Raw genomic sequence first — 16,287 nt, 5'->3', positions numbered from 1 at the left:
GTATTTGGGACTTATTTAAAATAGTTAAAAATGAGTATAATATGGGACCTAAAAAACAAATAGAAGGAGAAAGTGGGAGGTGTGACCTGTGGTGAATGAAAAGCCACAGCCGGGGAAGAAAAGAACTGCGTAGCTTTGTGGCTGTAGCGCACTTAAAATAGCTGCCAGAGAACAGGGAGGCTGCTGATGTTTGGAGAGAGGAGGAGAAGGAAGAGGAGTAAGAAGGCCGTTTGTTTTATGAAAGAAAAAAAAACCTCCCTCTTGCAACTCCAAGTGGGCAGCAGACCTCTTTGTCCACATGTGACTCAGCCCAGCTGGCCCACAGAAGCCTTAGAAAGGCCCTTAAGACCCTAAGACGCTAAAGCTCTTCATCAATCGTGCTGTTTGTGTCCTCATTCTTGGTAACAAAGATGGTGTCCGGTGTGTTTACAGCCCAACAATATGCAGCCTTGATGTAAGAAACATAAGTAGAGAAGGCCGAGGACGCGCTACATGCGTGACGGAGCGCAGTAAGCTAGAATTAAGCTGGCCTGTAATTACAACGAGCCACTTGGAAACCTCTACGCGAGTGACTCACACAAACTCCATCTCAACGCCGCATCTACCAATCATACTTCAATTCGGGCCAGCGCCCAGCCTGAAGCACACGTGGGAGTTAAAGATGGACGCGCCATCTTCCCTCTGGTATAATTTTCACCTCGAAGGCCCGGTGCTGCCACGCAGTCTCTTCAGCAATGGCTGCACTTTTATGGCCTGATCAACGTGATATACGACCCGCACTGACGTTCCTATTTGTCTGGATGGCTCTCTTTTATTGAGGGCTCTTCATCAGCTCTGTGACGGGGAGTGCACACAGAGAGGGCGGACTCGTGCAACCCAAATAGTTTGCCCCTCTGTTATATGTGATATGTCTAGATATAAAAACGTAGGTAGTATAAAAAAAAAAGGTACGGTGTCAAAATATAAGGCTGCCAATAGCTTTGTGTTTTAATGCCCTTTTTCAATTGCGTCACTTCAACATAGTAAAAAAGTTACGAGATTAGACAAATTTAAATTTTGTGAGGATCTGGATAAAACGGTACTAATTGAGTTTACTGTATTGCTGTATGATATACTGGATAGTCGCCTGCTATTATGGTGTCTGTCATATTTTGATCTCGCTGTCTGTAGTGCTTTAGAACTCCATTTGAGACAACAAATTGCTAAATTGTCAAAAAATAATTTTTACTGTATGTAAATACAGTTTTAAAAAACTATTCCTACAACTGTGCATTTCTAGTTGTTGCCAGAATTCCAATGGCATCTTGTTCGGTGCTTTAATGAGTCTTCAGTAGTTTCACACAGTCATCATGACATTGCAACAAGAAATCCAATGGTGGCTTAAGATTAACACAGAGTACTCTAAGTGACAATATACTATGTTCCGTCATCCTTCAGTAAAACCCATTATTGCATGATCAGTCTTGAATGTGCCACATTATGGATGATTTCACTCAACGGGCGTTTTTGCCAAGTGAGCAACATCTCCGCCTTTGTACGTGTACATGTGTGAGACGCACAGGAGTGGAAGTGGAAGCGTGTTGCTACAGGCTTCAGAAAAAAGTCATGTACTTCTACTTAAAGTAATCTACAAAGTGTGATTGACAGCATATGTACGTTATGCATTTCACAAATTCCGACACCCTCTCATGTGCCTTGCAGTCACAACTGAGGATTCAAATCACATTTTTCAAGCACATTTTTTTTTTGCTTACTGAGAGGGAAAAAAACTAAAATATTTTACACTGAAAAAATCTGACTGGCCTTGAACTCGCTTTTCGGTATATGATCAAGTATGTCACATAAAAAAGTGTCTGACCTTGTGAACTGTGTGACAACCCATTCTGCAAACGCAACTCAGGACCATGATAAATGTATCTTGCCTACCGTCAACCATCTTAGCAGTATGGTCGTGATCTGAGGCTACATGAGTGCTGTCAGAAATGGGGAGCTATGGAACTTGGACACATTCTTGGACACTGTGTTCCAAGCTGGATGAAGTCATATTTTATAGTATAGATACAGAAGTAGAACTAGTTGATGTGACTTCTCACTTGTTGGCTATCCATTTTTGTAGTTTTATTGTGGTAAAACTCAACGACAATAAATACGGTGCTACATTTGTTCAACTCACCGTCCACCGTTTGTCGTAACAGTTGGAGTTTCCTCTGCCGTTCTTTGATCCTGTCGTAGGCCCCAGGGAGGCCCGAGCCCACAGATAGGCTAGAGAAGTAATGGGCATTCTTGTTCTTCATCCCGCCAAATTCAAAGTAGCGAGAGTCCCTCTCCCTGGACACACTAAAAGGTGATTTGATCCTGCCAATGGTTTGTGTGCTTAGCGCGCTGCTGCCTCGGCGTGCGTCCTCCAAAGCGCCAAAGCGAAGAGCCTCTGGGTCAATACAGGCCAAGTCCACAGAGGAGGCCCAGGAGTTCCTTGTCTGAGCTGGCCGTAGGTCAGCACCGTGGAATTGTAAAGATCTCCGATCCAGCTCCACAGGTCGGCCTTTTTGCTGGGGGTGAAACGGGTGCAAGTGGGGGTATGAGTGCTGGTGCTGGAGTGAGACAGGTTTGGGGCAGTGTTCGCCGGAGCATTCCGAGTCACAGTGAGAATAGTGCATGGCGGCTCCTTCGTCCCCCCTCATGATGTCGTGCGTTGACAGGGATCCCATGGAACGACTGAGGCCCCGGTTGAGAGAAGCCTGCTCTTGAGTCCTGGCCCGGTAGCGCTCCAGCACCCTGGGGGCAGCACTCCTCCCTGAGGGGAGAAAACATTTATTCATTCATTTTCTACCGCTTATCCTCACAAGGATCACGGGGGTGCTGGAGCCTATCCCAGCTGTCTTCGGGCGAGAGGCGGGGTACACCCTGGACTGGTTGCCAGCCAATCACAGGGCACATATAGACAAACAACCATTCACACTCACATTCATACCTATGGACAATTTGGAGTCGCCAATTAACCTAGCACGGGAAGAACATGCAAACTCCACACAGAGAAGGCCGAGGGTGGGATTGAACTCGGGTCTCCAAGCTGTGAGGTCTGCGTGCTAACCACTCTTCCACCGTGCAGCCCGAAAGCATTTATTATGTTGGCTAATAAAAGTTACATACCCCTTTGTTTTGTAGATTTACAAACATGGCGGTCCAGCCATAATCTTGGGTGACTAAATGGCTGACAGCAGACTACTGTATTTATTATTCTATTATTAGTTATTCCCTATGGGAAAATGGTTGTAAAGACATGTATTTACCAAATATCTAAACATGTGAATACGTTTGAAATCAATGAAAGCAAGAGGAAATGGTCTGGAAAAGTTGATTATAGTTTTGGAACTGCTTTTCTCCACTGCAATGGAATTAAAATTAGTACTTGCTGTGTCGATGAGCCAATAATGCATAAAGGAAGAAAATATCAGATGTCTCGAAAGCTTACATTTTGTCTTTTTAGGAACAACAGGAAGCTTACAAAACACAGAATGAAGAAACAGAGGCCTTCACTAATTTCACCGGGCAGGGTCGGGGTGGGGGGGTGGTGGGGGTCGGAACTTGAGAACTGTATGTGCTGCTGGCCGCTCATTCACAGAAATAAAACACTGACAGAGACAGCAGACCAGCAGCTTCCAAGGCTCCAAAATATGCATCTCTAATCAATACCATGCCACGCTTACATAATCGTGACGACTGGGCCGTGTTTGCGCGCTCCTCCGCGGGCCTGGAAACATGAGTGAGTGTTCTCAGAAAACCACTGGGAGGATTTGGTCATATTTTCCGAAATTAAGGCGATTCGGGTTTGCAGAGGGTGAGCGTTCCTCGAGGACTTTCACTGCTTTCACACGCGCTCAGGAAAAAAAAAAAAGAGCATGCAATTTCATGACTGAAAACCAGAGGTGAAAAAAATCAACTTAATTAGATGAATTGCAGCCAAGTGTCTATCCACAATTACTCTAACTACTAACCTTCTTAGACGGGCACAAAGAAGAGCCAAAGTGATTGGCCCTGGTTATATTTAGGCTACTATTTACTGTGGTTTATCGTGATTAATGTGAATCAGTGTGGAGTGTGCCGTTTTTACCTGAAGGTAAGCCTTTCCCTCTCAGTCTCTCCCGAATTTCCTTACTTCGCTCAGGAAGGGATTCCCTGTCAGTCAGCAGACCGTCCAGCTGAGGTGGAGGGAGAGAAAAGACTCTTTTAATCCATCCTAAAATTATGCTTGACTGAGAAATTGAAGAGGCCTTCAAGAAACAAGGGAACTGCAAACGTTCACGACTACAACCTACCCTACTGGGCATCATTCTCAATTTAAAATCACTTTTAAATTGTCTAGATTTCCAATACACTATTGAGGGACCGCTATTTAAAATAACTAAACTGCACTACGTACCTGGGAAAGGCTGCCCAGCACCAACCGGACCAGCTTTCTGACATACGAGAAGGGGGGGTCACAACTTGAGTTTCGAATGTGCTTGCTGCAGATGTCCAGCACCGTGCGCATCGACATTCGGCTCAACGTAACATCGTCGCACATGTTCAGGAGCAGGCTGTTTAGGTGTTCCCCCAACTTCATGGGCTTCATGCAAACACAGTTAAGGTCAATGTCCAATGACAAGATGAAAGACCGCATGTTATTGGAATACTGCTAGAAGGTACCTGGCTTTGGGGGATCTCGTAGTCCGCACCCCAGAAGAGGGTCATTCCCAAAGAGTACATGTGCATCTGCAGGAGAATAGCAGTAACAACAAAAAAGCCATCAGTCTAAATAAAGTCATAAGATGTTGAATCCGTGTTATGGTTTCCTGAAAACGGAAATGGAGGACATTTTTCCACTTGTTTTCCCCTTGTAACTCAGTGCTGGGAAGCAAATTTACTTCCCCCAAATGTTGGTCTTGGTGGAGGAAAGAATAACTCTGGCATGGCCAAGAAATGCAACATAACTTTCAAGGCTTGCGAGAAGCAGGAGGTCAGGCAACAAATGTCAAATACGCACGCACACTTTCAGAGAACATTTGATAAAAAACAAACGCAAAATGAAACAGCGTGTTGAAAACATGAAAGGTAAACTTGGATCTCTTGCCCACAGAATGTGATAATGAGGGGAAAAGATTAGATTTGCAAGCCATGAAATAAACCCTCCTGGGGCAGCAGAGACGGGACCGGTGGTGGAAAACTGACTCAGCACAAAAGTGTGTTGAGGTCTGTGGGACTGTGCTGGAGACGGGAATGCAGTCATACAAGCTTTTAGCTTCTCTACCCGAGGCAAACACTCTGATAGAGGGGGTGTGGTTTAAAAAGAAGGAAAAGCTTTGAAGATCAGTGATGAGCTATCATTCGCCCCTTGAAGAGTGAAAAAAAATATCATGAAGTATAAGAAAATAGAAATAAATTACTCCATTGTAATAAAATTTAGTATAAAAAAGGATTTGTACGTACTCAGTGTCAAGAATGACGCACAGGAAAGGTAAGCCATAGTCCCGCCCCAAGGCCAGGCCCCCCCCTTGGAGTTCGCCAGGTAGAGATTTAAAATTCTGCCTCGGAATTGTGAGCCACAGGCAGCTTTGAGGTCCTGCCTGGGTGGTCCCCGGCCGGAGGTCTGACACTGTGTCCAGACAAGGTGTGCAATGGCCAGCTGCAGTGCTTTAAGAATACAAACACCCGACACCCCTTGGACGTCCTGCCTGGAGGTCCCCGGGTACAGGTCTGACACTATGCTTGGTGTCCCATGGCAACAGCCCCTTGCAAGGCATAGTATCCTTTGATGGACCTTCAGATCTACCCAGCTGGCGCTACTTTGCCTTGGCAAGGGGAGTCATGGCCACGTCCCGCAAAAAATGCCTGGCCACTTGAAAGTATTTGAACCTGTGCCCAAGAAAGGAGAAGGTATGCAGGCTGCAGTCCCCAAAACCTGATATAGTGCCCAGGAAAGGTGACCACAGCTCAGGCAATGGCTCGCTGGAGACCCTTCAAATTATGCGACCCCCTAGTCAGGTCCATGGATAAATGGCAAATATGACACCCGGGGAGGTCCCTGGGTAGAGGTCAACACCGTGTCCAGGCAAGGTGACCCATGGCCGACCATCACCGGCTGGAGGTCGGCCATAAGTCTAAAACTATGCCCAGAGAGGGTGAGTCATGTGCCTGGCACAGTACCTCTTCAGGACCAGCCCCTCTTTGGAGGCCCCAATGAAATTTTCGAAGGTTTAGACATTGAATTTCCCGATCTCAATGAGAAGGTTTATAATGTATTCTGGTGTTATGAGTCATTAACCAAGAAAGTATCCCACTGTCACCAAAATCAAAACACAGTTTTACGTACTTTGGGGCTGAGTGGCAACACATACCAACAATCATTCCGTTTCTTTGTGCGGCCGGAGAAATACTTTTAACATGAAACATGAACAACATATTCTACCTTCTCTATGTCTGAGACAGACGTCAGGGTGTTCCCTTCCAGGACTTCGGGAGCAGTGAAGGCTCTTAGGTCCTGCTGGGTGACATACTCGTCTGTGAAGGAGATGTTGCCGGAGGGCATGAGCAGCAGGGACCAAGGGGAGATGATGAAGCCCATTGCTGAGGGGTCTGGGGAGGGAGAGACGGACAATTGACACATGGGAGATAAGATCAGGAAGCCAAACAGACACAGCGTTGAAGTAAATCACACTCAAGATGGTGGATGTAAACAAAAACACAGAGAATAAAAGCAAAGAGGCAGAAAGGAATGGCCTATGGGAGATATGCCCCTTTTTCCTACCCAGCCACAGCCAGCAAGATGGTTAGGGAGCGCTTTAAAAATATACAATGGAATGTTTGAGCCGTGCAGAAAAATTCTTTTCTTTGAGTGCTACAGAATCCCAAGCACACAGATGACTTTGACTTTGTGCGTAAAAACTCCCCAAAAGCTGGAATTTGCTATGTAAATAAACGGGAGTTTCCTGTTTAAAATGTCTGATCATTCTTCACACAAAAAGGCATCCAACAATACGCTATCATTGCGATAGAATGTGAGGGCCAGCAGACACTTGTCTCATACAGTATATCCAATGCCACGGGAAGCACATGATAGCCAACATTTGATAAAGGCAGGGGGCCTTGTTCCCTGCCCTGCATACTTACACTTACGTTATTCATCCACAAGGGAGATTGCTTGGTTGCACAATAAAATAAAATAGAATAAATACAAGATGTGCATATTTACAATTTGTTAATACGTACAACAAGTACATTTACACTATATACACCAAGGGTCTCAAACACACGGCTCGCGGGCCAAATGTGGCCCGCAGGACACTAGTTTGAGGCCCCCGCCTTGATATGAAAGTTTAATGTTAGTGCGGCCCGCGCAAGTTTGATATGGATGCTGTATGGCAGGGGTGTCAAAGTCAAATGGACGGAGGGCCAAATAAAACATTTGGCCACAAGCCGAGGGCCGGACTGTCCAATCTTCATTAAAACCAAGATTTAACCTACTGAAAACATAACAAATATATTACAATATGATTGGATAAATAAAGCAATATTTTCTTATGACTCTGTCAGTCATTTTTAATTTCAGCAAGCACAAAATACAAATGTCCTTTATATAAAAACCTCATAACATAAAATTTATGTTATGAGTTTTTTTTTGGACTGGGCTTCGCGTCCCTGTTGCATTGTGGGAAATGTAGTACAGTTTATCTGCGGGCCGAATCTAATAATAGATTAATATCATCACGCGGGCCAGGTAAAACCCTCTCGCGGGCCTGATGTGGCCGCGGGCCTTGACTCTGACATATGTGCTGTATGGTATAATGTACCCAGAAAAAATGATTACGTTTGATTAATGTTTGTTAAGGTTAAATAACTGTTAATAGTTATCCTCCCTATCCGTGTGGAAGTGGTAAGTTTTTGGATATTTAAGTTTAAAGGAAATAACTTGAAGGCTACCGTTTAGGTCGCTAGCTCTCTAGTTTGCGAGTTAGCATGTGTCTCAAGACCCTGCAGTTGCGCAATATGTTGTAAATAAAAAGAGTATAAATGTGACTATAGTCGTGTTTTGTCATGTCTACAGGGCTCTAATGATGCTTTGTTCATTTTAATCTGAAAAAAATAATTTGTCTACCCACCAACTATATGTGGTTTTTTAAGTTTTTATTATTTGCCTTTTTATTATTATTATAATTATTTATTACTGATTGATTGATTTTCTTTATTCTTGATTTGTTTATTTATTTTCATCTTATTTTGTGCAGAAAAATAAAAATTAAGATATTTGAGAACAGTGGAATGTTTTATCAGAGCTTTGTATATTTGTTTGTATATTTTTCTGTTTTTAATAAATGCGTTTTGGTTTTTTTTGGAAAACCTGATGCGGCCCAGCCTTGCCCAGACCCTAGCTCCAGTGGCCCCCAGGTAAATTGAGTTTGAGACCCCTGATATACACAAAGGGGGGGCACACATTTGTGAATTATACACACAGTCGAGCAAAGAAACTGCAAAATCAGGAGCACAAGAAGCAATCAGATTTATTCTCCAAACAAGTCCTTGTTAAGTAAACATTGTAACTAACGGCTGCTGTTCATATACTTGGAGGGAATAAAGCACCCATTGTTTGACGAGTCTGCTCACAAGGCTTGGAAAGGTGTTTGGAGCAAATGTCATGTCACGTCGCGCAACGCTTGACTGAGTCAACCAGGAAGGAAACAACCTGGCATTAACTCCGCCCATTGAGGCATTTCACTTATTTAAATACAGGACGCTATCTTCCCTTTGTCCTAAAACTCCCGCTCTATCACCAAGAGTGTTACAATCAGGACGATAAAGTATTCTTCATAAGTATGACGTCTGAAGAGGAGCAAAAGCTGTTATTGCTACTCCATCTATGTAAACATCCATCCATGGTTGAGTGAGTATCAGTTTCTGTTGACTCTCAGTGATGGTAACCTAAACAAGGTGCGTTCACAATCACTCGGCAACCACGTCAAGGTTAGGTACACCTACAGTGATACCTGCAATGGCACTCAGTAATATAAAAAGACCTTTGAAAAGGCCTCACATTTTAGTCATGTCACCAATACACAAACATTAGGGCGAGACCAGGGGTGCCGTACCCACGGGTCATGTTAGAGTCACATTAACAGATGAGAACAATAACATTTAACATTGTGTTATGTTTGGAAACTATTTTTCTTTCGTTTAATGGGAAACATTGATCTTTTGATAGTAAAGGTTGCCAACCACTGGACTAAACCCATGCTCCTCGTAGATTTAAAAAAAAATAGTTAGAACTTTGGTGTTAAGAAAGTGTTTACAAAGTGTTTCAAATGTTAACATTTTTATAACACTTGTGTGGCTGTTAACTGTGCATTAAAAAAATGCTTGTGCAGTTTTTACAAGGTATTACAATGACAACATCTTGATCTTGGATTAGCGGATTAAATATAATTATATTAACAGATTAATTTCAAATCCATTCCATTTTCCATGGGAAAATTGGACATTGTAAGTAAAGTAAGTGTGATTGCGTCAAACAATGTTCATTCATTCATTTATTTTCTACCGCTTATCCTCATGAGGGCTGTGGGGGTGCTGGAGCCTATGCCAGCTGTCTTCGAGCGAGAGGCGGGGTACACCCTGGACTGGTGGCCAGCCAAACACAGGGCACATATAGACAAACAACCATTCACACTCACATTCATACCTATGGACAATTTGGAGTGGCCAATTAACCTAGCATGTTTTTGGAATGTGGGAGGAAACCGGAGTACCCGGAGAAAACCCACACATGCATGGGGAGAACATGCAAACTCCACATAGAGATGGTGGGATTGAACTCGGGTCTCCCAGCTGTGAGGTCTGTGCGCTAACCACTCGACCGCCGTGCAGCCTTTCAAACAATGTTGTCCCAAAAAAATGTTTGTTCATGAAAGTAGCTAAATGTGAGCGTGCTTATGCACACTCCTGTTGACATACATGCCACCACAGCAGAAAAGAGGCCATGCTGATAAGAAGTGCAAAAACTCCACTATACTCAGTCAAAACCAGCAGGCCACATACGCAGCATCTTCAGGCAAGAGAAACGTAAGTGAAACTGAATCTATGCCGCCGCTTCAAAATCAAGCCTGCTGGTGTGCCAAACATAATCAGGTGCAGTGCGATTTTCATAGCAGACAGGGCACCACCTAAACGTTTAACAACACAGAGAGAGACCAGAGAAGACGAGACGAGAGCCCGGTGGTGCCTGCTGACTCAGATCTTGTATCGTCTCCAGAATGAAAACTTCCCTTGAGTCAGGTCTTTCCCTCCAGACAGCAACGCTTATTGGAGTGTGCATACTACACACAGTATCTTCACTGATATACTTCAGAACACTAAGCTAGTATGCCAGTATATTGTATCATAATAAGGAATCCTGAAGCGCGGATGTCAGAAGTTATGATTCGTACCTTTGTGAAAGAGCTCCTGGAGGCCCTCTGCGCTCTGGCTCAGCACCGCCCAGACCTCCTCCTCCTGGAGAGGACCTCCTCGGACCTCCAAGGCCTCTGCCAGAGACACATGCATCTTACCTGTGCAAGGAGAGATGCACAGATTAGTCTCCTGTGCGGTAAGTGGGGAAGAAGGAAATCTCTAGCATGGGGTGAAATCACACCTCCAGTACAGGAAATAGAATATCCAAATGCAGATGTTGGATCATTAAATATCAAAATATGCAAAAGAGCAACAATCTAAGACAAATACTCACTTTTATGTATCTTACTGGCTTCCACGCTATAAGGGCAGCTCATAGTGGAGACGTCTTGGAAAACGTTTAACCACTACCTTAAAACGATCCGTCCAAATGCACATGCCACAACACGCTTTGACTCCTATCATAAAATCTTGAACGATATCAAAGAAGTGGAAATAACCTCAGGGAGGGAGGGGAAGAGAAGGGGGGTCTGGCAAAAAAAACAAACACATTTTTTACCGTTTTACTGTACATAAAGTATTTTTATGTGTTTAAGTCTATTGTAGTCAGACTGACCTGACCTGTTCTGTTCTTCGACTTCTCTGCCAGTGCGTGTTTTAAATCCTCCAGAACAGGTCTGAAGACATGCCAATGTCATTTTGTAATACTGCTCTCGGTAATCCACATCTACTGTACACAACTGTATTTGCCATTTTAAAGAACCTTACAGTAAATCCGCAGGGGGGAAAAACTCGGTTTTAAGCAGCTGAAGTGAGACAGCGTCTCTCCAAAAAGTACGCAGATCTAAAGAACTGCACTGTTTAAATTTAGACTTGGTTTTTCCTCCTTTAAACCACGTTTTGCTGCCTCGAAATAGAAAGGCACCTGACCACACCAATTTTTAAGAGCAACACACACCCACGATTGCACAGATGGGTACAACGTGGGCTTCTCAACAGGCAGAAGAATGACGTCCATCGTCACAGACGCTAATTTTACTTCAGAACCTTAATGCGGGTTTGGCGCTGTTGGTTCAAGCACAACTTGAAAAAAAAATCAGCTTTAGAACACATACAGTAGGTGAGTTTTAGCAAAATATCAATTCTCAACCAAAAAAGGGGAAAAAAAAAGATTTTTGTGAAAAGCATACCTCTCTGTTATGACGTCAGACAAGAGTCATAGCTTAGCATCCCCACAGGATCACCTATTAATATACCCAAAACATGTCAATTCAAGCTAAAGTACGTCTTTGAACACGGGCCCTCATTGCTCATGCTAACAAAGTTCAAACCTGATTTAAATGTTCTGCTGCTATTGAAGAGACTAGTATGAGGCAAACATTTGCAAAGCACTAATGTACTGTATCTTTGAGTGGTGTTTGGCATTATGAGAAAATTTTGAGCGTCCCAGGAATCCTTAAACTGGGTCAGCCGCCTCATTAGAGGTGGCCTTTATCCTTGCAGGCAACATGTGAAACAAGCTTCTTTCTACGAATCCCCGTTTGCAGAAGAGAGTTAATGAGTACGCATGTAAGAGGTCTGACATGTTTATGCAGGAATGCAGGTTATCCCTTCAGTTCCGCGGGAGGCAAGAGACGCGAGTGAGAGGCTAAAGGGGGTTCCTCGCCATCTCGCTCATTAGCCGTGAGAATGGTGCGAGCAGAGCGCTGTGAAGACTGATTGTTTTGCGGGCTCTTGTTATTTCAACAGAGACCTACAGTGGAATGTTTTTATCCGTGCTGAGGCTGCGGTGGAGGCCGGTCCCTCTCTCATTGGACTACGGCCCTGCTCATTATTGAAGGGGGGGGGTTCGGGGGCAGTGGCCCTAAATAGCTTGAACAGACAACCACCACCACGTCTAGGCTTAATTTTCTTTAGTGCCTTCACTCACTGAAGCTACAAAGAAAAGCCTACAGAAGACAATCTTGTCCAAGTTGATGCTCTCATCTAGTTTGGCTGCGGGGCCACCATTAGGGTTGGGTGTTGTTTACATATCATCCCATACCAGTTCAATTATCGCTCCCTCGCTATAAAAGAAAAAGATCCACTCACATTCTTTGTGGAAGTGGTACGTTTTTGGCTTTTTAAGTTTAGAAAAATATTAATTAGAGGCTAACTAGCTTGCAGCCGCCTCAAATTACTGCAGCATAAGAGTTGCGCTATGTGGAGTAAACAACCAATAATAGGACGTGTAGCGGTCTAGGAGTAAGGACTATAGGGGTGTTATTTCATGTATACAGGGCTCTAATAATGTTAACCATATTTAGAAAAAGTCATAAACAGGTTTTCTATGCTCCAACTACAAAAATATTCCAACATTGCATAATTTAACACGGAAATTCTAATTACTTAATTTATGTGCCGGTGCCTTTTACACAGAATCTACAATCCCACAAGTCTTGCGTAAATATTTGTCAGACAGCAGCAATTGCTTTTAACACAAGTGGAAGTGGTACGTTTTTGGCTTTTTAAGTTTAGAAATATTTTAGAGGCTAACTAGCTTGCAGCCGCCTCAAAGTCTCGCAAGTCTTGCCTAAATATTTGTCGGACAGCGGCAATTGCTTTCAACACAACAGGGCAGGATAAGGTAGTACCCTTCACACAGGCAGCATCCCCAGCACCTGTTACAGCTTCTCCGCAGGTGGAAAATGACCCACTCCCCTTTCCCGGGTTGTACCATTCCTGCAGAACAGCGACACAGGACAAACTTTTTTGATATGCATTTGCCTTATTGGTGTTTGCATACAGTATGCAAGATGGAAATGGTTTCAGCGATGAGCGTTTTCAGCCTCCAGAAATGTTGCTGTCACGCAAGCAAACATTTTGTGACATTGTTGTTGTTAAAAAGGTGTCTTGCGTAAAAGGCCCCTTAGTCTCCGCCTTTCAAAATGCTTGGCCACAGTCACAAGGACTTAAAAGAAACTAATCCTGGAAAAGTGATAGCGCCTTTTACTCAGTACTTTGCTGAAGCTTTTCCTTTCCTCCCACCTTCCTGCCAGTGACAGCTACAACCCACAGTCGGATCTGAAAGGCATCACTAGAAGCAGTTTTGGGATGTCATTTCATTATTCTGCGTTTATTCCTGTATATTCGGTAGAATTCTCAAACAAAACGAAATTCCACTCATACTGCACGTCCCAAAACACAACTTCCTCAGAAGGGAAATGTGTTCACATCCTCCAAACATTAGAAGTGTGGTCTCAGCTGGCAAAGACATTTGGACAGGGAGGCGGTGAGGATAATTCAAGGGAAAACTGTGAGTGAACCTCTTCTTCCAAGAATGACACCGGACGAGACGTAGCAGACTTCGATGACGACGGAGGCCCACAACGCACCCGCCGTCTTCTAAATATGTCCGATGATGCAAGGACCGTTTTAATAGTACACACCAAAGCACTGAATGAAGACACACAGATTTAGAATGCCCTCTTTGTGAATAAACTGTCCTTTCTTCCAAAACTTTGACAAAAGTCCTTTTTTTTTTTTTTGTTAAGAGCGTCCACAGCTGCGTCTTATGAGGTCAGCTCTTTCGGAGCAAACAGTAGCGGGAATGAATGAAAAAAAGATACTGACTCACAGAAATAAAAAAGGAAAGCCCTCTAGCTGGCTCACACTAATCATAGCCCACCTGCTTGGACATGCTTTGCTAAGACACTCCTTTCAAAACCTGCACTTCTCTTTCTCGGGTCCAAATCAATAGACACAATAGAACATTGACTCCATTTCTAGCCTGGTTTCATTCTTTTCTTGTTCGAAATCCAAGCGAATCAAAATACATGAACCACTGCAGTGTTCCAATTTCTCGCTGATCTGAAAAAAACGGAATTTGCACTTGGTCTAGCTTGTTCAGCGGTCAGATAATCAGTCATTTGTTATTTGGTGAGTTGTTTACCGGTAATTTGTCTGTCTGTCACTTATTTGTCTTGAATTTTGGTTGGTTGGTGGAGCAATCAGTTCGTAGTTGATTAATTAGTTAGCTTGTGCGTTAGCCAATCAGTCAGTTGTCCACTTGGTCAGTCACTTTCTTGATGATCAGTTAGTTTCAGCAACTTACTTCATTGATAATTAGTACGTTGGTTAATAAGTTAGTTAACCAGTTTGCCCATTTGTAGTTGGTCACTTGATCGGTTTGTAGGTTGGTTAGTTATTTTGTTTGGGAATGCTGCTTCCAATCTCCACTCAGATCAAATTTGACTTCTTATCGGCAGCCATGTGTCAAGAAGTAACATCATTGTTGTCATCAGTTAGCGGTTTTTCTGTTTTTATTCATTGCAGCTCTATTGTCTGATTTTCTACTGGTTTCCTTCTAGTTCTGGATCATCTCCGGTGACTTTTGAGATTTGTTTTTCCACATACTGAGAACTTCCTTTCCAGTCCGGGGCCGCATCTGACCCATTTCAGTTGTGGTGATCATGGGGTTGCCACAAATACAATGACATGCAGTGCATCCCCATCCACCTTTCAAAAAAAAAAAAAAACACCCCCACAACCCTGTCGGCCTTATTTCCTCCTGCTTTATGGTGACACTCAAGATGGGGACATCATCAGTCTCATCCCTTGGCTTGGCTGACAACAACTCCAAACACTTGTGACCTTTGACCCAGGTAATTGTATTTGTTGAATGGCAATGAATTGCTGAATGGTTAATGAGGGGGGAGGGGGATATTTGAAAGCTTCCTTCCAAATATAGCCGTTAAATGAGCCAGACTGTAATTGCAGAGATTGAAAACACGCCTAAGGAAAACTGTTTTGGGAGGGTAAACATACTTTTAACCACATTTTCAGTCCAATAAGTTAAAATCTGTCTTAATCTCTTCACGTTGCTTTTCTTGTAGAGGACAAAATGATGGCCGTGAAAGTAAAGTCACATCGCTGTCACATCGAGATGTAGTTACTGTATGTCCACCGTGTATGCCATTAAAGTGTAAACACGCCGTAGCGTCATTCGCGTCGAAGGAACTAGCAGACGCTCCGGCTAAGTTAAAAGGAAGATCGAAATCAAGCTTACCGATGCAGAGAAGGGCTACAATTGAGTCACTCGGGTGGCAAAAGTTGCTTCTCCGGCGAGGCTACGAGTGAGCAGAAGAACGGGACGAGACGCCATCCCATCCACAAAGCAACATCTTGAGCAGGGGTGCTTGGCTTGGTGAGTGGCGGCGAGGCAGGCAAAAGCAGGCGGGCAACAGGTCGCTCTCTCCGCGGTGAGACTGATCCGCTCCGAGTGGTGCTCCTGTCGACAAATATTCTTTTTCCACCACTTTCAACAACTCACGTTTACTTACTCGCTTCCACCCGGCCAAGTTACCATAACTGCTGGGGGACGAGAGCGGACGAACTAACCCCTCCCAGCTAGCGTGGGTTGAACGCCAGTAACCAGACACCTCACCGCGGCCCTCCATTGGCTCCCCGCTTGTTTAAGCGTCTCCATGACGACGCAACATAGCCGTAACTGCGGGTTTTCCATCTAAAACGACAAACACAATTAACCATGGCATCAGAATTTGGATTATATTTAAATTTTTATTTCATTAATTTGACCAATTCCCACGGACTGACAACCCACATCAAAGTCGCCAACCTTGGCAATCAGGAAGCAATACAATGCTGAATACTTCCTTCCTCGCTTGTGCCATTTTGCCACCTCACACGCAGTGATGCCGTCTATCGCCATCTTGCGGCCGGTAGACCACATTACATGCTGCCTCCATATGGTATCATGTACCCAGAAATGACTAGTTTATTATTTATTACTGATTGATTGATTTTATTTATTTTTATTAATTTATTTTTTCATCTTATTTTGTGTAGTAAATAAAAATTAAGATATTTGAG

General features: G+C 43.8%; 1 protein-coding gene across 4 annotated transcripts in view; it reads right to left on the bottom strand.

Moving 5' to 3' along the window:
• ptpn13 (protein tyrosine phosphatase non-receptor type 13) overlaps positions 1 to 16,083 on the bottom strand; it is a 43,763-nt gene extending 27,680 nt beyond the window's left edge. For 2 of the 4 annotated variants that reach the window (XM_058052277.2, XM_058052285.2), the window contains exons 1-8: positions 16,019 to 16,082; positions 15,464 to 15,919; positions 10,455 to 10,574; positions 6,446 to 6,612; positions 4,687 to 4,752; positions 4,421 to 4,606; positions 4,112 to 4,199; positions 2,174 to 2,794 (exon numbers count right to left, since the gene is read on the bottom strand). In XM_058052277.2, coding sequence (XP_057908260.2) covers positions 2,174 to 2,794; positions 4,112 to 4,199; positions 4,421 to 4,606; positions 4,687 to 4,752; positions 6,446 to 6,612; positions 10,455 to 10,569 — 1,243 coding nt within the window. In that variant the 5' untranslated portion in view covers positions 10,570 to 10,574; positions 15,464 to 15,919; positions 16,019 to 16,082. Of the gene's footprint in view, positions 1 to 2,173; positions 2,795 to 4,111; positions 4,200 to 4,420; positions 4,607 to 4,686; positions 4,753 to 6,445; positions 6,613 to 10,454; positions 10,575 to 15,463; positions 15,920 to 16,018 lie in introns of all 4 variants that reach the window. The other 2 variants (XM_058052261.2, XM_058052269.2) reach the window with 2 other exon arrangements.
• Between the last annotated feature and the right edge of the window lie 204 nt (positions 16,084 to 16,287).

Source organism: Doryrhamphus excisus, linkage group LG10 (genome assembly GCF_037039965.1).
Source record: "Doryrhamphus excisus strain RoL-2023G ecotype Guam linkage group LG10, RoL_Dexc_Guam_v1.1, whole genome shotgun sequence".
In the NCBI taxonomy this organism is placed as follows: domain Eukaryota; kingdom Metazoa; phylum Chordata; class Actinopteri; order Syngnathiformes; family Syngnathidae; genus Doryrhamphus; species Doryrhamphus excisus.
The sequence above is the reverse complement of the archived record's forward strand: the minus strand, read 5'-3'. Positions and strand labels throughout refer to the sequence as shown.